General features: G+C 39.1%; 2 protein-coding genes across 2 annotated transcripts in view; one reads left to right on the forward strand and one right to left on the reverse strand.

Annotated features, from left to right (window-relative positions):
• Positions 1 to 8,943, reverse strand: part of pigk (phosphatidylinositol glycan anchor biosynthesis, class K) — a 32,011-nt gene extending 23,068 nt beyond the window's left edge. Inside the window, exons 1-7 of the mRNA XM_085389384.1 lie at positions 8,809 to 8,943; positions 8,564 to 8,617; positions 8,369 to 8,460; positions 5,257 to 5,392; positions 4,325 to 4,436; positions 4,135 to 4,231; positions 1,606 to 1,723 (exon numbers count right to left, since the gene is read on the reverse strand). Of these exons, the coding sequence (XP_085245510.1) occupies positions 1,606 to 1,723; positions 4,135 to 4,231; positions 4,325 to 4,436; positions 5,257 to 5,392; positions 8,369 to 8,460; positions 8,564 to 8,617; positions 8,809 to 8,874 (675 nt within the window). The 5' untranslated portion in view covers positions 8,875 to 8,943. The remainder of the gene's footprint in view (positions 1 to 1,605; positions 1,724 to 4,134; positions 4,232 to 4,324; positions 4,437 to 5,256; positions 5,393 to 8,368; positions 8,461 to 8,563; positions 8,618 to 8,808) is intronic.
• Positions 8,944 to 11,587: 2,644 nt separating this feature from the next.
• The window catches only part of ak5 (adenylate kinase 5), a 104,538-nt gene continuing 91,337 nt past the window's right edge, over positions 11,588 to 24,788 (forward strand). The window contains exons 1-4 of the mRNA XM_085388152.1: positions 11,588 to 11,911; positions 13,006 to 13,192; positions 15,025 to 15,192; positions 17,942 to 18,114. Of these exons, the coding sequence (XP_085244278.1) occupies positions 11,852 to 11,911; positions 13,006 to 13,192; positions 15,025 to 15,192; positions 17,942 to 18,114 (588 nt within the window). The 5' untranslated portion in view covers positions 11,588 to 11,851. The remainder of the gene's footprint in view (positions 11,912 to 13,005; positions 13,193 to 15,024; positions 15,193 to 17,941; positions 18,115 to 24,788) is intronic.

Consider the following 24,788-nt stretch of genomic DNA (forward strand, 5'->3'; position numbering starts at 1 on the left):
AGCTATGTACAGCTGACAATTTGAAGTCATTAGCTGATAATGTAAAAATAATAGTGCCTGCCAGTGCCACCCGTCAGCATCGTAGTAGATACACCTATGATATCAATTTCAAAATCCTACACCATTCTTGAGTTTTTGCATTCACAAGAGTTTCAGAAAACTTGACCTCTGACCTTAAGGTCAAGGTGACTGAGATTTGAACTCGTCTAAGATTTTTAAAGCCCATTTAAAAATCCTAGGTGAACTCCTTCTTGAGTTATTGCTTTCACAAGATTCACAGAAAACGTGATGTACGGCTTCTAATCCTACGGTCAACGTCACTGAGATTTGAACTTTAGTATCAGCCGCGATACCTACCTACAGTTGAGGCCTACAGTATTAATTTCAAAATCCTACGTTGCCTCATTCTTGCTCAAAGGAGACTTACGATGCTTTCCTTCTTCCGTGATGTACATGTTGTTACAGTGGTGCGTGCCAATATTAAAATGGCCAAAGTTTTTTTTTTAAAATTAGGGGCTGAATGTACAAGCAAATCCTGTAAATAAAAAAGCTCAGACTATTTTAAACAGTCCATAGAGCAACGATATGTTTGTTAGAAAAGCAGAGCCAAGCTGAAGAAAGTTGGAGCAGGGGAAGGAAGCTAAAAGGCTTTTATAATCAGAAGGCTCTCTAGAACAGTCCAAAAACAAATATTTATAGCCACAATAAACCATGTCAGTAAATACGTTCTGTTCAGCAAATAAATAAGGTCTTCTTTGGTTGTTTGTTTGTTTGGTCTTAACTTTGTATTTATTGTATTTTTCAAAAGTAGTGTAAACATTAAAAACAGTTGGTCATACATAAAATGTAGTTTGGCACTATTTAATGTCATAAAATTGATATTTTTAAATGTCCCCTCATCACAGTCCCTTTCCTTGAAAAATGCTTATTTTTAGATATTAAAAGACTCATTATTCATAAGTGTTTATGTTATATTCTGCTAATCCCCTATTTGGCCATTTCAGTGTTTTTACAGTGGTTCTGTAACTTACACACACACACACACACACACACACACACACACACACAACTGAGCACAGTTTTAGATTGGTCCATCAACAGTGCAAAGCAGAGAAAGAGTGAGCAAGTTTCCCCCCCTCAGCTCCTGCCCTCACTGCCTCTTGAAGACTTTTCAGGATTTTTCTAACTAAATTATGCAGTGGAGGGATTTGCACTTTAAGCTATACGTCTCAAGCAAAAGGTCAGTGTTGTGTAAAATGTGGAAGAAGAGGGGGGAAAAGAAGCAGCATTGTTCTTGTATTTGAGTGCAGTGCAGAGCTAGTAGGTTTCTGATAATTATTAGTGAGATGAAGAACTTGTAACATGTCACATTTCTTGCAGACCTTTCTTAGTTTGAATGCTAAAAGAGAGAAGACATTTGAATAAAAATTCAAAAGTGCAACACTATTTCAAGTAACACTGACTGGTGTTGCAGGGGGGTGAGAGCGTATGAACACAGAAATCAAGCTAGTGCAATGTGCTATGAAATCACACTGCTTATTAGAGAATCTGACAAGCTGATGGATGATTTTTAATTCATCTTCCACGTGAGGGAAGATAACTCACCGACAGGGAGTCTTCTCCAACTTGACTGCTGGCCAAAGCCATGATGTTTGGAGAGTAAAATCTTTCATACATGGAGGCGCCTTGACAGGTGTCAATGATGAAGAGCAGCTCGTTGTACCTGGAGACAAACACAAACAGAGGATCATACACATTCTCAAACAAAACTGATGGGAGAATGCACAGCTGGCATAACACTCATCCATTTGTTCCAATAAACAGATATCACACAAACCTTCTAACCATCTTTCATATTGCAGTTACCATGGTGACCAAGAAAAACCAACAGCTCCATTCAGTCCTGCTAACACTCCCATGCACACAGCTTAACCACCACCCCCTTCCTTTCCCTTCCCTCCATCCTCCTTTCCTACAAAACACTACATTTCACTACAACTTCTTTCCCCTGTTTAGACAAACATGTAGAGACTGTCACATCCAGTAGACTTAATCGAGGTGGTTTGGGGATGATAAAGGGAGGTCTCTTCGGTGGCTGTAATTTAGCAGTTCAACCCTGCAATTATCACATCAGCATGAAAGCTGGCGTCACTGAGCTTTTATCCAGTAGCCTGGAGCCTGACTGTAACCCAGACACTCACCGTGGATGATAATGGGTTTGGACAACAATAGAGGCACTCGCAGCAGCAAGGTGAAAGCTCATTTACCATCTCGTGATTTACAAATTAAGCAAAGCAGTGGCTTAAATAGTAACCCCAATTACAGAACAAAACAGCCTCTACTTTTAGAAGAATTTAGGAAAACATGACAAGTTCAAGGTAATTTCAAGAGTACTAATACAGAGAATGCTGTGCTAACACTTTGTAATCCCTAGCTTATCCCACATAGAACACGATCACATGGTCTAAAGTATAAAGTTAAAATAGATAATGAAGGCCACAAGGGACAATACGATCTATTTACTAAGTTCAACAATTAGTTTGTTTCTTTTTCTACTCCAGTTGTACTCATAAAATTTCCACCTGAAATGATTCCTTAGTTAATTCATTCGCTAAGGGGTGTCAAATTCAATTTGACATCACGCTGGGAAATGAGAACCACATTAAGGGTGAGATCAAGTTTACTGAAATTCTTTAATTAAACTGAAAATGCAAGTCCAATATAGTCTTCACATGTACAAGTTGGCTTAAGTGAAGCCCAGGCCAAATAGTGCAATGTTTATAATGCACTCTCATTACAGTGGTTTGGAGCATTTAACATTAAAACATATATCAAAATACTGAATCTGTAATTTTATTTTTCCATATATTTCTACAAATCTTACCCAATGGTTGAAATGTGAAATTTCACAAAGTTAAAAGTAAAACCTCTAGATTTAGCTGGAAGAAACCCAGCTACAGTAAAGCGTACTGTACAGTATGCTTTAGTCATTTTCACCGTCCTTGGCTCCGTTTCTGTGCTGATGTGCAGATTCAAGGCAAAGCAAATTTCATTCTTTGAAAACAGCAGTCATCTCAATGCAAATATACACAGGTCACTCTTTATGCCTTCAGAGTCAGCTTTTATATTCTGTGCCATTTTCTGTGAGCTAGCTTGTTATTTTGCAGCTGCAGTGTGCCCGTCTGTTTTGTGTGGCATACAGACACAACGAAGGGGGACGGATGTGAAGTGATACGCTAGCCGGATTAAACTTTGCAAAGGACCAGATATGGCCTAGAAACCTTGTGTCTGCCACACACGCATTAGCGAATCATTGTTCCTAGATTTGTCGTTGTTTATTTTACTAACAAAACTAGACATCCAACAGCTTCAGCTTCAGCTATACATAAAAAATTGTTAGTTTCAGACCGATTGATAACAATTCCTATTGATTTATTAATTACTCACTAAATATGGCCCAGCTAAATGTTAAAACTCATGGATAGATGGTTCAACCAGTTAAAAATTATTATCTGTGAATATTTTCCTGCAAGTTTTTGCTTCCATCACGAATGTACAATAGGCAAGAAAAATACTTAAACAATGAAATTTAAAGATTTTTTAAATATATATATGGTTTCATGGCCTTCAAGTTAGCCCTTTAGATTCACACATTTAGCTCCTCATTTAACTACTGTATTCCTACTGCATATAAAACTTAATCTACAATTTACAGGCAGGAAAAAAGAACTATCAAGGCTACAAGTTGATGTTCCCAATGACAATTGAAAGCCCAGCACTACCTTTCAAGCTGAGCTGAAGCTATTTTTAAAAAAGCCTGAATAGAGAGTATACAGTTTCACTGCACTGACAGCACTCTTTCAACCACTGAAGTCATTTGATACACACAAAGCCTTGATAAGAGAATCAATTTAACGTAACACACCTCTGATAATCATCTGTTTTGCTTGTTATAAAGAATCAACAGAATGGGAACCTCCTGATAAAGTTATAATACTCATAGGCTGTGATGTTTTGTGCTGTTAAATGCTTGTTGGCATGCTGCACAGCTAAATGCCCTGCAGGGCAAAGAAAAAACAAGTAAAGTAGACCTGACAAACGGGATTATTTGAAGTCACTTTTCAGTTTATTTACCTTCTTTTCTGCCACATCTGCTCAAAAGCATCTGCCAGTTCCACATTACTAATCTCCTCAGAGTCCTGGAACTTCAGAAAGCCATTCCCACCGTGGCCTGTTAATCAACCACAGATTAAAAATAATTAATTCAACTTTGTTCAACTTTAATTACTTCAACTTCATAGGTACATTTTTTCCCTTTAAGTACCTGTCAGGTATATGAGGATGTTGCTTCGATCATCAGAAAGGAGGCGTTTAGAGCGTGGTGTGCTGGGAGGCAGGCGCCCAGTCAAAACTCGCAGGAAGTTCTCCACAGTTACCTAAGGCACACACGGTACAAACCTGTGGTCATTTTCCATCTATGTCTCTGACAGGAAGTAGTAAATTAGTTGTTAAATAAAACTATTCAAAGATTGAAACTATACAAAACAAAAGCCAGTAAAAAGAAAAGTTAGTGATGAAAAGTCAATTCGTAATATTTAAATTGTCATTGGTAGGATCAGTAAGTGACCACATTTTTGATCTTCTCCACTTATCCTTTAATTAAAATTTGATAATCAGCTCCTATCTGAGTTTTTTTTCCTCTGTTTTTAATGATTATTGGTTTTTGTTGCACATGAATGTGGTGTGACAGCAAACAAAGACGGGCAGTACAGTGTCATTGTATTTTTAAAAAGGCACAAAACAGAGTGAGTCGTCAAAAAACAACGAACTCGCCTTAGTCCATAATAATCAGAAAAATAAATAAAAACCGGCTGGGCCCCATTTTAGACGTGTAGATTATAAAATGTCCTGGTCAATAAAAATGTTGCCTTGGACATAATCCGTTTCTCCTCAAGTTATTTAACGCAACACTGAAGGTGAAACACAGCATGTGAGACTGTCACATAAATCACAGTAAATGTTTATATAACAAGCTGAGCAGAATCAAACTGTCTGGGGTAGGAAAATATTTACAATTTATGCCAAACAGTCATGAACATTTGTGATTATGCTCAAGCGATTCATCTTTTTCTGGCTTCAAAATACCCAATTTTTGCATTTAGACTTTAAAAATCACTCAGGGCTTGTTGATACACATAAGGCTAACATAAGTGTTGATTCACAGAATGAAGGTGAGGTGTAAACACCTGAACTGACCTCATAACCTCGATAGTCCACTTCCACATCGTCACCATACACATTCAGCTCCATGTTTTTGTGACTGAACACTGTAGCAGGTTTGGGATTTCTGTGGTTACAAGCCATGTCATCAGCCAGCATCAGAACTATGTGGCTGGTGATTAAAAAAAGAGAAAAAACAGAGTTAATATGATGATATTGAAATAAGTAAAAGGACAATGGCTGCTATCAAACACATTAACTGTTATGTTGTGAAGGATAATGCATTTAGCCTGAAAATTAAATTGCATCAGTTTGTTTATTGATCTTACAGTTGGACCAGCTGTTGAATATTTTGAAACTTTTGACATTTGGACATCAAGAGCTCCCACCAATCATACAGTCAATCGCTAACCAGCACTACCACCACAAGTACTGTGTAACTCTCCAGAGCCAGGACTGATTTCTGAAACTTTACTATCTCGAAATAAAATGAAAACTTATTAGTATATGCACACTTGTTCATCCTGTTGCCACTGGTGCCCTTCTACACAAAACAGACCTTGTCAAACGTATTTGCCATTTTCTCCACGTTGGATGTTTTATTTTACCGCAGCTCTCCATCTGGGAAAGGCCCCAGAACAAACAACAAACCAAAGTAGGCTGTGGAAAAACTTTTGAGCACTCACTTAATTCATTTTGACACAATACAGGCACCTTGTAGAATGGACAGCATGTTCTGAGGTGCTCTCAGCTAAAGCCAAGCCTAACAATGGACAGCACCATAGACTCAGTAAACTTATTCAGAAGTCCGCTTCGGCCCCGGATGTGGCCGTGGACAATCGATGTGCAATAATAGTGAGCAGGACAATGTCAAAACTCTTCTGAAAGTCCAGTAAAATATCCCATACCCTCTAAACAATGTTCTGGCTAGCCAGGGGTTCAGCCAAAGACTAACAGCATGAGCTTCTTCATTGCAGTAGCTGTCCAGTTACACAGTTCCTCTTTCTACTGTACCTCTTTTTAATAAATTTTTGAGCAACTTTTACAAAACACTTCACCTGCTGGGATGAATAAATTTCTCCCTTAACTACTGAATACACAATGATAATTAAAAATGATTGTTCAATTACATCTAAGATTAATTAATTGATAGTCAGAATACATATTTCTTTCAGAAAGCAACCGCATAATATGCTATATCTTGTTAAATCCAGCAATAATAATTATTATGCCGAAAGACTATTTATGTTATTGAGTCTTTAAAATATCTCCAAATGACTGCAACTGTCACATATTTTCAACACTGATTACTCTGGAAAATATAATGTCTAATAAACTGGTTTCTCTTCATCATGCATGAAAATATTGAAAGGTCCCCATTATAAATTTACCTACTGATCAACTTGACCTCTTCAGAATGTCTAAAATCCAAAAATATTTCATTAACTACCATATAGAACCAAAATATGTTTCAATTCCTCAAATTTTAAATGTCTTTGCTATTATAAGTGAAATTTATTTTTACACCTTACATGATTGTGTGACTCAACAACCTGATTAATCGTTTTAATACTACAGTGACCAGGATAACTAATTTCTATTTCTATGCTTATAATACACAATGGTCCTTTTTGGCTAAGCTTAACAACCTCAATAGCCTTTTCGGCCTCAAATACCTCATCTCAGTCCTGGCAAAATTTAAATTCTCGTGTTCGCCCTAAAAACTTCTGTATAGAGATGGTAAGTGGCCTGCATTTGTATAGTGCTTTTCTAGTCCCTAAGGACCCCAAAGCGCTTCACACTACATTCAGTCATTCACCCATTCACACACTGGCGATGGCAAGCTACATTGTAGCCATAGCTGCCCTGGGGCGCACTGACAGAGGCGAGGCTGCCGGACACTGGCGCCACCGGGCCCTCTGACCACCACCAGTAGGCAAACATGGGGTTAGTATCTTGCCCAAGGATATTTGACATGCAGCCAGGAGGCAGCCTGGGATCGAACCACTGACCTTCTGATTAGTGGCTGACCTGCTCTGCCACCTGAGCTACAGCCACCCCTAGAGGTCAGTTATTACATCAGCTCTCTTGTTATAAATACAGATCATCTGCTAAGAACCCTGATAATATTTTGAGCATTTAAAATTTGCATATCACACTTCAAAGCTCATCCAGTCTTGGTTTTTTTTTTCTTTTTTTTAACTATGATCCATCCATCCATCTTCTTCCGCTTATCCGGGGCTGAGAAGCAGGGGCAGCAGCCTAAGCAGAGAGGCCCAGAGCTCCCTCTCCCCAGCCACCTTCTCCAGCTTGCCCTGGGGAACACCAGGGCGTTCCCAGGCCAGCCGAGGGATATAATCTCTCCACCGTGTCCTGGGTCTGCCCCGGAGCTTCCTCACGGTGGGACATGCCCCGAACACCTCACCCAGGAGGTATCCTTATCAGATGCCGAACCACCTCAACTGGCTCCTTTCAATATGGAGGAGCAGCGGCTCTACTCTGAGCCCTTCCCGGATGACTGAACCTCTCACCCTATCTCTAAGGGAGAGGCTAGCCACAATTCAGGGGAAGCCCATTTCTGCTGCTTGTACCCACAGCTGGTGACCATAGGTGAGTGAAACATTTACTGTTATCCAGTAATTTTGAACTTTCAATACACACTTTTATTTTCACATGCCTTGATAACTCACTTTTCATGTGCATTTCCTCCTTAGCCCAGAACACAACTGCTAGGTTGCCTCTAAAAACTAGCAGGCACCTACATATAAGCCCTATTCTTATTTCCCTTCATTGGATTCCAGTGAAATGCAGAATGCTTTTTAAAATTATTATTAACAACATATAAAGCCTTTCATTGCCAGTCCTTCCAACTGTCTGAACAGGGTCTCTTAAGCATGCTCTTATATTAGAAGCCACACAAGTTTTCATCAGCCTATGAAATGGGCTGAATCAGTAGTTGGTTTTCCCTAATATTTCTCCCATTATATTTGACCATAGCAACACCATATGCTTGTTTGTTTGTCTGTGTGCTGGAACTTATATTCTTACCTTAAATGTGTGGTTTTATCCCGATTGTGAAACACTTTGCAACTGTGTGTTTTAAAAGGTGCTATACAAATCAAGTTGTTATCATTGTTATCATTATTACCTGTCAGGGATGCCCAGCCTCTTCACACTTCTGTACACAGATAGAGTATTTGCCACATGTCGGTAGTTGAACCAGAATCTGGATGTGCACACCTGTTAATAAAGGCAAATGAAGAAGATGCACATATATGTCTTCTGTTGTTCCTAACATCGTCTATTAGCATTTACTCAACCTGAAAAATAAAAGAACACTCACCAGAACGGCCCAATTGTTCGTATGCCCACTGCTGAAGAACTGCCCTGCGCTATTCTGTGAAATAACCGAAAGAAGGTGAATAATTATCTATGTTTTATCGGGATTTGGGGTCATATAAGCAAGTATATTCAGCATCAACAAAGCTAGCATGACAGCAGGGCTGGCTAACATGACAACGATGTTTCTACCTAAAAATGCAACAAACCGAAGGGAAAATCGGAGCTACGTGAAAATAATAAACTCACCTCGATGTTGATGCTGTTTGCTAAAAAGCATGCTGAAAATAATCCTAATAAAGTTAGTATTTTCATTGTGCAGCTCTGTTAGCAGTGGACATGTAGGAAGTGAAAACCGGTGGATCCACTCAGCAAGTGTTTCCGGTGGCAGATATTTTCAAAATAAAGGTTTTGACGTGGAAGATGAGAAGGAGAAAATGAGGTGGGGGTTAGCAGTTTTAAAACAAATTGAGTTTTCTCTCGAGACTGCAGGTTTAATTGTCATTTGTTTCTGATCAACTTAAGTGCATATCCATTGTATATCTAATATATCTAGGCTCGTGTAACACAGCAGTAAAACATACTTACAACATATAACAAGAAGAGCACAAACATAATACGTTTATGAGAAAGAAAAATAAAACATTAATATAAATAAAAACTTAAATCTCTTGCTTTCTTATTATTTTAGAATAACTAACCTAATTCAAGTTAATCCTGACCCATAACACTGAAGGGTCATGCTTGCACGCACGGGTTAATGTTAGGTTTCCTCCTTCAAATGACGGAATTCGTCACCATCATATGAACGTTTTCTAGATCTAGTAATTAATGTAAGTAAATGAAGAAAAAAAACAATGTTTCTGTATAAAAAAAAAAAAGCTGGGGTTTATTGGAGAAATTTATAGACATTTAAAATGTTTTTAACTTTATTAGTTAATCAGTTGCAGCAGTTGTGTTAGTTTCTCCTCGACGGTCGCCATCCATACGTTAAGCTCATGTTCTCTGTTTCTTTATTTCCTTGTTTGTTTTCTTGTCTGCTGTTTTGTTTTCATTGACATCAATTTTTAATTCCAAAGAAAAATACAAGAAAAAAAACCCTTTGTGTGGCTGCTTATTTTAAGTACAAGAGGCTGCAGTACACCTGACATCATCATCATTCTGCCAGATATGACTGGTGCCCTGATGAGAGAAAGAAAAGCAAACTAGTCATCAAATGATGCTGACAGCTTCATATTTAGTTGCCCTTGTTAGCTAATTGGTCAGGGACTCAGTAATGAGAAGTGACAAGTATATTACAGGCAGTAGACATTAAAAGTCTCGTGGTGTTACTGCTAAAGAAGTCAAAGAGGCCAGGAGCCCATTGTGAAATAGAGCTACATATCTCCCATGCAATTCTAATGCAACTTCACAACCCAGCACACAGAAGATTTTCTGGGAAACCAGCAGCAAAATCAGTTTTGACACACTGCAGGGAGCCTTTGCAGGACTGCCAGCCACTTTAATCCTCGGTACGTCTCCTGATTCTGCAACTTTTTGACCTGCTTCCTCGAGTAGTGTGCCTGCTAGGAGCTCATCGTGGTAATGTCCTTTGTTAACTGCTCTAACAAAGCAGGTCTCAGCAGCGTACATCTGCTCAATACTCAACTTCAGTCCATAAATTAACATTTTATTTTCAAGCTGCAGTAACTGATTCTGGTATGAAATGGTAACAAGTTAGAATGATAATTGCTTTCTAAAGCATTGATGTGACTGAACTAATCTCATGTTATGTGATATAACAAACAAGTTCGTTGTGGTCAAGAGGATTAGAGGCATTAAGAATCAAATCCTATGGAACAAACCAGGAAATCAAAGTGACCTTCCTTCCTGAGTTGCCTAAAAAAGCTGGACTGACTGTCCACTGGAATCCACCTTTTGCTGAACTTTTCAACCCAACCTCAAACAAAAATATACATTGTTAAGCAATTTAAGAGATTATCCAGCTATATTTAGCTGCACCTAGAGTTAGGTTGTTTGGGTTATTCCACTCTGTTAGTCAATTCAATAATGCCACAATTTCAAAGTTGTCTTTACAAAAGTCCAGTGAGCTTCTTTGTATGTATGAATGTGGAGTTTTAAAGTCATTTATTTACAAAGCTATTTACAAATGCAATAAAAATGTGAAGTAAAGACTGACACACATTTCAGTGGGCATTGGGATATGTTGCATGTTTTATTCTCTGGAAGTAATGGAAATATTAAGAAAATCAGACCACCCCCCACCCCACCCACTGGAATAGACTGCAGCAGCCTAATTGGATGAGGGAAGGAAAATGGATAGATCCATCCATTTAGTTTTCTGGAGTCAATAAATATCTCTCATTTCAGAAGAAGTAATAATAATATATATAATAATATAATAATGTCACACTATTAAGGATTGTTAAGGTATTAGTAAGGCATTAGCAAGTGGTAAATTCATCTTTTATATAGCATTACTCCTCCCTAGTTTGCCATTTATAAATATATATTATTATGACTAGGATTATGGTTATGATTATTACTAGCACTGATGTAGTAGCAGTTATAGCTGTAGATGGTGTAAACAGTAAACATTAACAGTAACATTAAACACTTGCTTATACCTTACTAATGCTTAATAAAATGCTACCAAAGTAAAACTACTCCATTACAAACACTGAATTGAAACATAATTATTTTAGTAACAAAATATGGTTACTTAAAATAAACATATTCAAAATTCATATTCTTATGGACTCATATCTGATAAGCTTTTTTTTTTTCAAAAGTTTAAAATAAAAGTATAATATTTCAGCTACATGTAGACGCTACCATATTTGATCCGCTTTATACCATCATTTTATAACCCACGATCGAATTAATCATGAATCAACACCAACTTTCAAGACTGAGGAGGAACGATTGAAAATGTAGAGCAGAGGCGGTGCGTGCGCTTTTTGGCACACGGCGCGCAACCTCTGTGCCAACCCAACGTCAAGGCACATACACGCATACACACAAACAGTCGGTGCGTGCTGGAAGCAGTCCGCTGTAGAAGGGAAGACGGACAAGCCACGCATCTGCATCAGCGAGCGAGGAGGGTGGCGCGGTGGAATTGCCTGCAGGAATTCAGTTGTAAAGTACAAACAGGAGGCAAAAATGCGCTGAGCGAGAGTCTGTCCGGAGCTCAGTTATTAACCAAAGATTACTGCACCGAGTCGTCTGAAGAAAGGAAAAGAAAATCAAACGCTTTGGAGAAGTTGTCATTTCAGAGGATTTCCGTCTAGAGATGAATACCAACGATGCCAAGGAGTATCTCGCGCGGCGGGAAATACCGCAACTATTTGAGGTGAGAGCTGGTGCACGCTTTGAAGAGACAAACTGGGTATGTTTCGCGCTCAGGGAGAGTACACTAATTCATGTTCCATGCATTGCAAGATGCATGACAGAGTCACGGTAAAGATTCTTCCTTTACGTTATCTGACGGTATAGAGGTGCGGATCACGTGGGCTGAAAGCGTATTTCAGGATTAAACAGTAGCTTAAAATAAGAGGGGAAATCATAATTTTACAAACTCCCTCGTATATATATAACTGCTATTGAAGTCTGTTGGGATATTACGTAAATACGAAAGTTACAGATGGTCATAGCTGGTGAAAGAGATACAAAGTCCGATTAAGTTGATTAATTCCTAAGCAGAGACACATATCAGAGCTCACAGGAATATGATAATGAAATATATTCTTTCTGCTGAGGGGATGCTAAATTGGCTCATCCTCTTAATTACACTCATTCCCCTGCTGCAGTCAAGCTAATGTATGCAAGCAATCAGTGCCTGTTTATTTACAGTCAGTTCAAATTACATTGAGCACTGAAGTGGCACATCATCGTCATCATCATCATAACTGCCTTTGCCTTTCATTCCTTACACTGCTGCCCCGTAACAGTGTATTCATTATCAGAAAATGAGCACATCAAATTGTTTTCAGGAAACTTCACAACGTGCTGCTGGTGGGAGATGTTAGTGAGGGTGGAGATGAAATCCCAGAGGAAGGTATTGTTTTGAAAACAGGATAGGACAAATGTCACACAAACATACGCTTGTGTTTTGGCTGTCGAGTTCGCTTTCATATTCATCACAGTCAGTGCTGCTCGACAATAACACCAAGGTCATCAGGGGTATGTGTGTATTTGTCAGGCTGAGGCCAATTTCATGGACTTCTGGCAAAATGAGATTTTTATTGCTCTGGTGGAGCCGGGCTAAGGCAACCATGCTCTGCAGTTCGAAACTTCCCCTCATTAAGGTGGTGTGTTCGAGCACTGCCACGCTGTTCCACAGCAGCACATCGTAACAAAGCTGCAGCACTGCCACAGTGAACATCCCTTCTCTAAATATTGTATGAAACTATACATCATAATATCTTCCTCCACTGTTTCCTCCAGAGCCTGCTCACAGGTCTGATGTACTACCGGCCCGATGACCCCATTGAATACTTGGAAGGCTGTCTGAAGAAAGCCAGAGAGCTCGGAGGACCAGAAAAGGTGCGGTGGGATACTTTTGTGGGCCAGGAGAAGAAGTCACTTCCTCCTCTCAATGGAGGCCAGTCACGCAGGTCCCTCTTCAGAAATGGTGAGGAGGCAATGAAACAGATTAGAGCTTAAGCAATTAGTTGCTTGGCTGATTTGTTTAAATGCAGCCGTTTGATTTACTTAAATACATTTTTCTCTTGCTTTCGTTGGGTGAAAATTTAACCTACAGGTTTGTAACCACTGTGTGATCAGGCTCTGGGAATGCTCTATTTTATGTCTTTAGTTGACTAAAAGTCTTTGGCAGATTAATTGGCGCTGCGTTTCATCCCATTCTATTTTTGGCAAAGTTTCTTGGCACAATAAAAGATGCCAGCATTTCTACTTTTTGGCTCCTGCCTTCTTTCTAAGAAAGCCGACAGCAGTGCACATCTTTATTTCACACCAATCTGGGTCCCTGCTTGATGAGAAAGGCGTTTTGATGTTTGTGCTGAGCCCAGAAGCTTCACTGTACATATACACTGTTAAAACTGTTACCACTGTCTTGGAACGAGAGATAGGAAAAAACTTTCAGAGCGCAATGAGAGAAGATGCTTTTTATTCCGGCACTTTAGTGCAAACTATAGCCGTACTTCACATAGATTTTAGACACATAGATAAGATCATATACATCCAAACCACATCTACAAAACTGACTAAAATTTTTGGAAGGAAACCTTCCTGCTTCCTGTTCAAAGACAGCGCGCATAGATCAAAACAGTGCTACCAACACACTGTCCTGTGGAATACACGTAGCTAAATATTAGTCTGAGCAGGAATATGAAAAAAAAGTCTCTCCATTCATCAGTTATTGATTCCCAGCAGGAAGTCCCATATATGCAAAACTCTGTTTGAATTTGCAAAGCAAAGTGGAGTTCAGTTACAGCTGTCGTAAGCTAATGACTTCTTCCAGTTCAGCCATTCACCTTTTCTTTGAAGCGCAGCAGGAATGTACACAGCAGGGACCCATGAAAACCAAAACAAATTTCACCCATGCCATGCAGATAACACAGATGTATAGATCTACAGTTCATTAGTTCAAAAACATTTTGTGACGACATTTTATTTTTTTATATTTGACTTCCTCTTCTTGTAATATTGTGGCAAAAGAACCTGGAAACTTTGCCTGCTGCAGTGTTTATCTCCTGGGAACTGTAGGCTAAATCAGGGTTGTTGATTTCTGTTGCCTTTGGCTGATTTTTGAAGCTCAAATTTGACAGCCTCCAAAAATGAAAAAATAAATATAGCTGCAAGGGAAGCCCACACTCATTTATTCTTATCTTGGCATGATTACCTTACTGATATGTTGAAAGTTTTAAGTTGTGGCATGTTAAGTTAAATGAAACTGTTTTAATTTTAACAAGCGGAACTGTTTACATAAAACATCCTCTGGTCTCTTCTGATGCAACGAGTGCATGCATTGTCATGTGTTGTCCTTGCTACTAACTGTATGGTCAATCCAGTTACAGTCACATGAAAACTATAACAGCTCCTGCTTCTGTTGGAGAAACTTGCACTTGTTTTTTCTGTCTTTGCTAACTGTGTTATTGTTGTCGAAGCTGTATAATTGATGCTTTCATCACCAGAGACAGCAGGACAATTACCAAACCGAATGTATCAGCTGTGTTTAAATTCATCACTCTAACTGCTTCATCTCTAATTTACTGTTTGTTGAAACAGACATGATTTATTTGGGGGTTTTCTTCTGAAATGAGAGTCTGAAATAAAGTCACAACTGCACATATAAAAAGACAGTGCAGACTTGTAGCATTGTTTAGCCGAGTATATCAGCAGACACGAATGGTTTGAGAAGTTCATCAACACACAGATAAAAGCCGGCCTGTTTTGCTTATTTAACACTTTCTATGTGTGTATGTGTTTGTCTGTGTGTCATAGTGTTGCCAGACAGCCCCAATTTCCCCTACAGACGGTATGACCGCCTCCCTCCCATCAGCCAGTTCTCCATCGAGAGCGACTCTGACCTGTCGGAGACGGCGGAGCTCATAGAGGAGTACGAGGTGTTCGATCCATCCAGACCACGACCTAAAGTCATCCTCGTCATCGGTAAAGAACCATTACAACAGACAAAAAAAAAATACCCAAAACAAGCAAAGCGCAGTTACTGTAACTATAAATAGCATCCACTCACAAAAGAATGAGGAAACTTTGAGGCAAAATCAGGGTCAGGCTATTTTATATTATTTTCCTAATCTGATGTATTGGATTTCAAGCACTCATCCAGATTCTTTGGTGAATCATGCTTTCCACTAGATAATAAACAGCAATTAAGATGCTTTCTGTTTGTGTGTTAACAGAGGATAACATTGCTGGGACTAGAGCTGCATCCATTTGTACTAAAAGATCAGCAAAATTACAGAGTGGAGGCTTTTATTTGCCCTGCTGATCTAGAAAATAATGGCCTGGACAGGAAACTATGAATCGGGCTTAAACAATTACCAGAGTTTTTCCTGGTATTTAAATACCAGTAAAAACACTGGCAACATGTTTTTCCTGGTATTTAAATATGACTCCACCTCTCTACACTAGTGTCAGCAGGGTAGATCTTATGTCATGTCACTCACTATGTTAGACACTCACGCTCTCCTAATCTGATTTTCCTGACGTGCCTCCATTAACCTGTCAAATGCATTCATTAATCTTATAAATTAAGTGTGGCAGCTGCACAGTGAGAGTAATGACTGTTTCGGCTAGACTGAAAAAATGTTATTTATGAACTCTTTTTTAACATAGTTTATTAGAGCTTTTTAATTAAGCACAAAAAGCACTCCAGTCTCTGTTAAGAACCTTTTAACGATCCTCCGCCGTAGTATGTTTCGCTCTGGGATTTTCACACCCTGTAGAGTGGACGATAGTTTTTTTGTACTTGCTACACAAAGCTGGTTCCGATCTCTTCTCCGTGAGCACACTGTGGCCTATTTTAAAGGGGAAATAAACAGGGTGACATCAGCTGTCATCTCTGTAGAGGATCATGGGAAAATGTTTTGTCTGTCAGGTTCACGAGAGAGACAGATTGACAGATGCGTGTCATGGAGAGGACTGTGGGAAAGACTGGGTCAAAGATAACAGAATAATCCAATGTAAGATGAGGCATACATTTGCTACACTGGGATCCTTTACAACTGGCAAGGAATTTCAAATGTTTCAGGCAGCTCAACAAATATCTCCCAAAATAAACTGCTTCTGTGCAGTTTCGCATGTATTTTGTCTGCAAGTTAAAGGTACAGAGGCTATATTTCCCAGGGAGAAAGAAAGTTGGTGTGGGATAAATTCACTCTGAGAGATGGAGAAGGATGTAAGAACGAGAGGACAGAAGAGAGATTATTTGATGAGATTATTTTCATTGATAAGGACTTGAGAAACTGGAAATTTAAAGCTCAGGTGATGTTCTATTCTTAAAATAAAATCAGATTTGGATCTTCTGTATGCCTGATGTGCTGTTTTGAAATTATTTGAAAAAAAAAAACTATACAGTTTTGTATAATATAGAGCAGGTTAGTATGCAATACTGTGGCAAAGTTTACCCACTATGTTCGAGCGATGCAAGGTAGACTGTGGTGTTCATGGCCGATGTTAGCGTGCATCAAGAATAGCAGTGGGACAGGAATCCTACTTCAACCCCTGGAGCTGACTGAGAATGCAAAGACACTGCATGCAGAAGAGGGTCGTCAGTCACAAGTTAGGTAGCTTTCTATGCATACCATTTCATCTGCTTCACTTTTCAGACGCCTTTTGCATCAGACCTTTACATGATGAGACAAAATAGTCATAGGATTGAGGATAACCTTCTTCTCTAAATATATTTGTGATTTTGTGCTTATTGCACACATACTGTACACATGGATATTTTGGGCACAGCTTCCATCTTAGCTGAATCTCAGGAGCCTTTTGTTTAAAGCATCCCGAGGCCTTGATTGCTGTAGTCCATTGTGATATAAACCCTACACCACCCAAGAATATTCTAATTATGATAACTAATTATAAGATGAACCCAGATACTGCCTGCCTCTGATGTCAGTGTTGAAGAAGAGATTTGCTGTTTCACTGAAACTCGTTTTCAGAATTTAAATCTAACCACCAATTTTCACTTATTTTCTTCACTTGGTTGCACACTCTTCATCTTTTTAAAATCATTTCTTAAAGTGGCTTCACCTTTCTTCACTCTGGAATGGCTTTCAGACTTTGGGGCATGCACCATTTCTGTGATAACACTCAAACAGCACTCAGGTTGTCAGGCCTGTAAAATCCAAGTGAAATCTTTTAATGGGCTGAAACCTAACAAATTGTGTATAATGTTTGTCTTGCGGCAATTAAACACATGAATGATAATGATTAGATTTCATTATGGTCATTTTAACTCAAAATGTGTGTTTTACTGAACTGGGATTATTTTATGTGTAAATCCGTGTTGCTCTAAGACAGCATATCCCTCCTCTGCACGTCCGTATCCTGTTAAAACAGTGAAAATGATTATTTGTTATCAAATGTAGGAGGTTCACACATACCTGTTTCAGACACACACACACTCCCTTCTCCCCCTGCACACACATATACCATAACACACAGTCATGGAGAGACACATAGCTCAATCCCAAACACCCTCCCACTTACGTGCAAACACAAGCAGACTCCTGCACACACACAGTCTCACAAACCCTGAGTATCTCTCACTCATACACACACGCGCCTACGCTAGCACGCCCACACGCATAATGTTTCACACCTTCTCGCGCGCACACATGCACACACAACAAAAATTTTCCCAAAACATCAACAGCTCTCCCTTTGTGCCTAGGTGGCCCTGGCAGTGGCAAAGGAACGCAGAGCCTGAAGATTGCCGAGCGCTACGGCTTCCAGTACATGTCTGTGGGCGAGCTGCTGAGAAAGAAGATGATCCACAACGCCACAAGCAACAGAAAGTGGAGCCTGATCGCTAAAATCATCACCAACGGAGAGCTGGCACCACAGGTAGCAGAGACACAGAGAAGGAGAGCGGGTGAAGGGAGGGGGTGACACAGAAAGAATATGAGAAGAGGGATGAATGCCAAGCCTGTCCAATCACTCTCAGGTCATTATCACAGCATGCGTGTAACAAGGGACTAATTAGCAGCATCCATATCACAAGCGTGTTGGAAAGAGGCTTTTCTGTCCGTCTTAGGAGCATCCATCTTTGCAGGATAATTATTGTGCCTGGGAGGAAAATCTATAGAGACCATCCTTTGGCTGTTGGAGGTCCACTTTTTTAATCACTATACAGTGCAACACGTGTTTAACATGAACCCTTTCTGTCCCTGTGCTACAACAAGGTTGTATCTGTTATTGAAAGGCACCCCGCCCTGTTTGGCACATTCATTTGGGATTAAAGTAGATGTAACATTTGTTGTGGTTCATTTCTGTTGCATCAGATTTCCATCTGAACATTTTACAAACTGGCTCAATAACATCAGAGGCTCATTGTTGTAAGGCTGTTTTTTATGCTCTGTAGTTTTGATTAGTAGGCGTTTTTCAAATCTTACTCTGGTCTAGTGATTTGGACACAGAGATTTATTGTATTTCAAAATTCTCTCAAGTATCTCTTAATCATCGAGCCCAAGGTTGTCCATTTTTGGCTTTGCAGTTGTGGAGCTGTTGCAGATTGAACTTGAAAATACCTCTTTTGAGGGGACAGTTCAAAGAATTGGTTATGCTTTGAGGGGTTGTGGTTGTTAAGGTTTGGAAATGGATCTAAGAAGAGTGGAGAGAGTAAACCATTGCAAAATGATAAATAGACAGGTGTTTTAACCACATATGGGTCATCTAACTGTTACCGTTTGAATATTATGGCTGTTTGTTATAACAGCCATAATATTCAAACATATCCAATATGATCTGAAACAGTCAACTTCCATCCACCCACACATCCTTATTCTTAGCCAGTAATGCAGCTTAGGGTGCATAAGGGTGCACACCTGCTGCGTTTTGTCAGATTAAATCAAACTCTGGTTCAGTTCCCCCGTTTGTGCAGATGTGATCATGGTATTTACACTCGAGTTCAACCACAGCGAGACTTCTTTGAAGAAACTGGTTTGTTTATGGTGAGAATGTCATCCGACCCACATCCGGCTCAACTACCACGTGTGAGCTTCAAGTTTGAGCTAAACACCGTCTGTTAGCCAAAACCGATCAACTGATTTTGAACGCGGTAAATAAACTGTAGGAGTGAAAATTCCCTTAGAGTCCCACCGGAGCTTGAACCTATTCCAGCTGACAGGCTGATTGGAAAAAGCAGTAACTGCGCCATACAGATAATCAGTCTGAGTTATGTGTCTAAATATATCAAAGGGTGAAAGGTACTAATGGGTCAGAAGCTGTCTCATTCACATTGACAAGACAAGGTTGTGATAATAATTAGAAGTTTATGTAGAAAAGATAAGAGCAAATGATGATGAACATGAGGAGGGTGGAGTGAGAAGTGTTAGTGATGTCACAGACGTGCAGATGTGTGAAAAAGCCATTTGCAGTATTGGTGTTGTCAGTAAAACAGATGGTTTCTAGGATGGAGGGAGAAAGAGAGGCCAGACCTATTTAAACTCAGTTCTGAGGCTTTCACAGGTGTACCCAAATCCCACTAATGGCCCTCCCTGCCTAGAGACTACTGCAGGAGGAGCACCCTGGAGTGTAGAGTAGAAAGTGGAGGGACTATAAGAATCAGCAGAAACAGGGTTTTCATCAGATATTCAGTTTCTTTTTTTTTTTTACTGCAACACAAAATTGTAAATAAATAATTTCAAAAGCACAAAAATGATGTGGCTTCTAACTCCAAAAGGAGTCAGAAGCCACATCATTTTGCTGCTGCATCAACCACCAAATACATTTTATATTCTGTATCTCATGACAACAAGTGTCATTACATATTTGTATAAAGAGACTTCTTCATCTTATTCTCTGTGAATTGTCACAGTTAAAGACCAAAAAGACCCCGTAATAATAAGATTCAGTTAACCAATCAGTATTAGACTGGTCATCAACAGCAGAGACAGCAGGGTAAAGTTTTACATGGGATCACACCTTAGTAAATAAAATTCCCTAAAGAGAGTCCAGGGCTATTATTAAATATCCTGAAAAAGCTTTAGAACGGTCTTTGAGTTGATAGCATTTCACTGCAGATATGCTGTGAAGAATAAATCCTCCCAGTGATGCAAAGAAGATGTGCAAACCTAAAACCACAAAGAACAAAGAGTGTTCGTCCTTCAGGTTTAATTTCCTGCCAGTACGCAGATTTGAAATGCCACTTCTTTATCTGAAACTGAAATCTCAGATAATATTCTAAGTTATCTACACACAGCATGTCCGTAGAGAATTTTGAATAAAAAATATACAATGTAGTACCATACATACTAATATTTATTTTCCAATGAGTCATTATGTTGCCTTTAGCTAAATTCACTCCTTTTTGTTAACCATAAAGCTGTTGAAAAGGAGCCTTTTTGAAGCAATTACATCATTAAGTAGACTTTAGGTGTTAAAGTGAGGCATGTTTATCCATTAAATTTTCAAGTGTCATTCACCAGCTTCACCTTCTTGTCCAAATATGAGCACTTTTGACTCCAGATAAACAAGACGGTGAAGTGACAATTTCTTGGCTTTAACCTGTAGTTCACAGTTATTGGGTAATGTCCCAGTGATCGCGTTCTCTACCCCTGTTTGTGTAGCTGCAGAATCTGCAGGTGAAGGTAAAGCTTTGTGCCAAAGATTTCACTTTTATCAACATTTTTAGTTTAGTTTTCTACAGTTGTACTCATTGATCAGTGTGAAAGTTTACCTTGGTTATCCTTTGGATCTAGTGGAAGCCCAAAAACCTGACCATAATCCCAAAAAGCCGAGTCAGCAGAGAGTAGGTGAGCACAGGGCTTAGTCTAAACAAGCTACATTTGTTTCCTCATAAATCAATTACCTTTAGTGATATAAGCAACTTGTCTTGTGAAGACATGACATGGGATCAGGGTCCGATTAGTGGCAAAACTATTTATATATATAGAACAGACAGAGAACAAATAAAACAAGGATGCACAAACATTGTGGTACTTGTGTGGAAATACTCTGCTTGGGTTTCACTGTTTAACACAAAATGCAGAAGCACACTTTGATAAAGTACTTTTTCAGATGTTGGAGGTCTTACCAGGAAATGCACGCGCTCTCTTGTGGTTTTTAGGCTAGAGGAGTGATACCAGAGTTTGTGCCACGTGTTTTCCTGTATTAACCTCTGGGAAAAATAAGTATGTCACTAATGCTTCTGTGTATTAAGCTTTGGTTAAACATGAATATATTTTCTGTAACGATATAAAAGCAGCTATTAAGAGTTCATCTTTTGTATAAAATGATGAAACTCCCACTTTTCGGATGTACACAATGAAAACACCCAGACGAATGATCTATAAACTGTAATGTACTGGTTATATAGCACACTGAACAATTGTAACACAGACGCGAGCCCCCACCTGCTTAATGACGTACTTCTCAGGTTCTGTTGCGTCATGAATCACCTTCAGGAATCGCCTAGTTCATCATTTATCATCCCTTACTCGCACGTCTGGTAAGACATCGCTTCGCCGTGTCGCCATTCACTACATGTCAGTCCAGCAACCGATGAGATAAACGGCAACGTGGGCCAAACTGCAGACACATTAGATATGATAAAGTGACTTGCGGCTGTTAGGTATTTAATTTCCCACCATAATTAGTTTAGCAAAGCAGATTAGAATTTGGTTTCTTAATGATTCTGCATATAATGAAGGAGGCAAAAACGCTCCTGAGTGTGTAAGAAGGCTGTTATTCAGAAGCTTTAAACAAGAGCCCAGATGACAGTACTGTTTTTGTGCATACTCAAGGACTTCTTACTGATTCACAGCTGGTCTTTAGCGGTGTCTGAGGTCATGTGCATTTTTTCTCCCATTTTATTCCACATGAATTCAAAAGATTTATTAATTATAAATTATAATATTGCTTAAAGAAGAGTTTGGAGTCATTTTGATCATTTATCAGTGAGTCTTAGATTCAAGACGTCATGGAGTTTACTTTGAGAGTTGAGTATAAAGCCTTAGAAATGGAAGAAGTCATATGGCATGGGAGTGCATGGATTTGCTTTCATGAAAAGCAACAGATGAGAAGATGAATACCGCTGTCATGACTGAGAGTTAAACATAAAGCTGGAAGACTTACACTCACATTAACCATGTTTACCACAGACAAACTTTTGGGATACATAAAGTATATTTTTGCGCCTGTGGTCAGAAGGTTACATACACTCATTATAATAATTAGTTTGACAGCACTTTTTGGATTAACCAATACCCAGAACAATGGGAAAGTCCAAGGAGCTGAAGATCAAAGAGAACTATAGATTTACAAAATCTCTTGGAGCAATTTCTAAACGGGTCATCAAACAATTGTACATAAGTACAAGTTATTCAGATGTGTCACCACTTTGCCAAGATCTGGAAGATGACCCAAACTGACCCCTTCAGGTGAAAGGAAACACTTTTTGGGAACAGCCCAGGAACCATCCAAGTCTCAAGCTTTCCATGAACTGAAAACTGCCTTTGATACCAGCATCACTGTCCACGGGGAAGCACCATGAATAGGACATAAATGAATAGGCTGGATCTCAGGAGGATGTATATTGAGGCTGTATTATCGTTCCAAGTGAGAAAAAGAACAGTGCAAAGAAATCATTAAAAGTCCAAAATTACCCTGTCACTCATGGCCATATTGATTGTATGTTAACCTCTCTCATCTATCTTTTCTTAAAAATCTAAACTATTATAAAGGTTCAGTTGTTATTTGTTTCCAGGTCAAATGACTCCATGGGTATTCATCATTTCCAGCTTTCACCTCTGTCCTTTAATATTTGTGGCTTTTTTTTTTTTACTCTCCATTGCAAATTTCATTGGTCTCAGTTGAAGCAGCACTCAAATATTGTTCAGTCAACACTCAGTCTGAAAAAAGTTAAGTAAATATGAAAACTGTCAATGATCTTCTGCTTTTTGCACTTACTTATTAATTCTGATTTCTGGCATTTTAATCTCAATAAATCAGAAATAACTTGTCTACTAGGAGTACGAGTTCCGAGTGACTTTTATTAGTCGATTTACTGAGCAGAGATCTAAATACTATCTGTGCCTCACAGACACAACATGTCCTTTGGCATTATTGCTTTGATGGCCAACAGTAAATGAAAACTTCCAGCTTTTCCCACTGGACATTTGTTCTGTTAAATGTCATCTTTCAGCATGCAGGGTTAAAGGTTATATTTTAAATCAGATTACAGCCTTTTGCAAAACCAAACAAAGTAGTTTTCAGTGCACACATGGAGCACATAGCACGACCTTTTGGCTGAGAAACTTGTTCCTAACACCGTTGTCACTCTTCCAACTTATAAATACAGATTTTATTGCATGTTAAGTATTACTGCTTCCAAAGAGTGGCAGTATTTGATGTCCAGAAATCAGAAATGATTGGGTTTACCCACATTAAGATTCCTGCATGTACCATTTATAGCTAATTCTCCCCCAAAGGTAAAGAGTATGTAATTAGTTTGTTTGTCTGCGTAGCTCTTTGCTTCTTAGCAGTCTAGCATCCGGTTTTCGTGATATCATTTTCAAATTTTGTGTGATGGTAGATAACAGAAATAGGTCGAGCTGATTTCATTTTGGTGAAAATCAGGTCAAGGTCAAACCAATGTGAGACACAGTAAAAACTTTATATTACACACAGACTTCTATTTCTATTTATTTCTATTTTTTTTATATAACACTTTTAATTACAACAGTGGCGTTGACCAAAGTGCTGTACAAACATACAAATTACACAATAAAATAACACACAATAAAATAGCAATATCAATTAACATCAATGCCAAATAGCTAATAACAAATAAATAACTAAATAGCTCTCATGCAGTATTAAAAGCCAGTGAGTAGAAATGTGTTTTAAGACACACAGGGACAGAGAGGCAGGGTGTACCAGGGTGTACCCTGCCTCTCGCCCTTTGACAGCTGGGATAGGCTCCAGCGGCCCCCGCGACCCTGAAAAGGATAAGCGGAAGCGAATGGATGGATGGATGGATTTAAAAAGCTTGAGGGTAGGAGCCTGTCTAATGTGGAGAGGCAAATCATTAAACATTTTAGGCGCCACGACCGCAAATGCATGATCACCTCTAAGAACCAGCCTCGACCTTGGTGTGGCCAAGAATCTTGACCTCCACTGTTAATGACCAAGGTCAAAGTTGACCTAGAGAAAAATTCAATAAATAATATAGGCATGGAGAGGGCTGTACAACGCAATTTTTATTTTTTCAATACCACACCCAATGATGTCACAATGATGCAACAACATGCTGACATCAGCATGCTGACATCAGCATGTTGCAATAAAAACATCATAAAATATGAAAGTTTTAGTGTAGGCCTTGCCGTCTGGGGGAGTTGCGCTCTCTGAGTGCTCGTGTTTTGGTATAAAATGGTAGATTCAGGTGAGTTCACAAAATCACAGGTTGTTCATTAAAAGTATTTCTCTACCAAACTGCTGAAAGAACCACCGTATGGCTTCACTGTCTTGGAGCCATATGTCATTGGACTATAAAATATTGTCACCATTTTAAGAGA

Source organism: Rhamphochromis longiceps, linkage group LG18 (assembly GCF_057381845.1).
Source record: "Rhamphochromis longiceps isolate RC_006_pf linkage group LG18, R_longiceps_female_GT1.1, whole genome shotgun sequence".
Classification (NCBI taxonomy): domain Eukaryota; kingdom Metazoa; phylum Chordata; class Actinopteri; order Cichliformes; family Cichlidae; genus Rhamphochromis; species Rhamphochromis longiceps.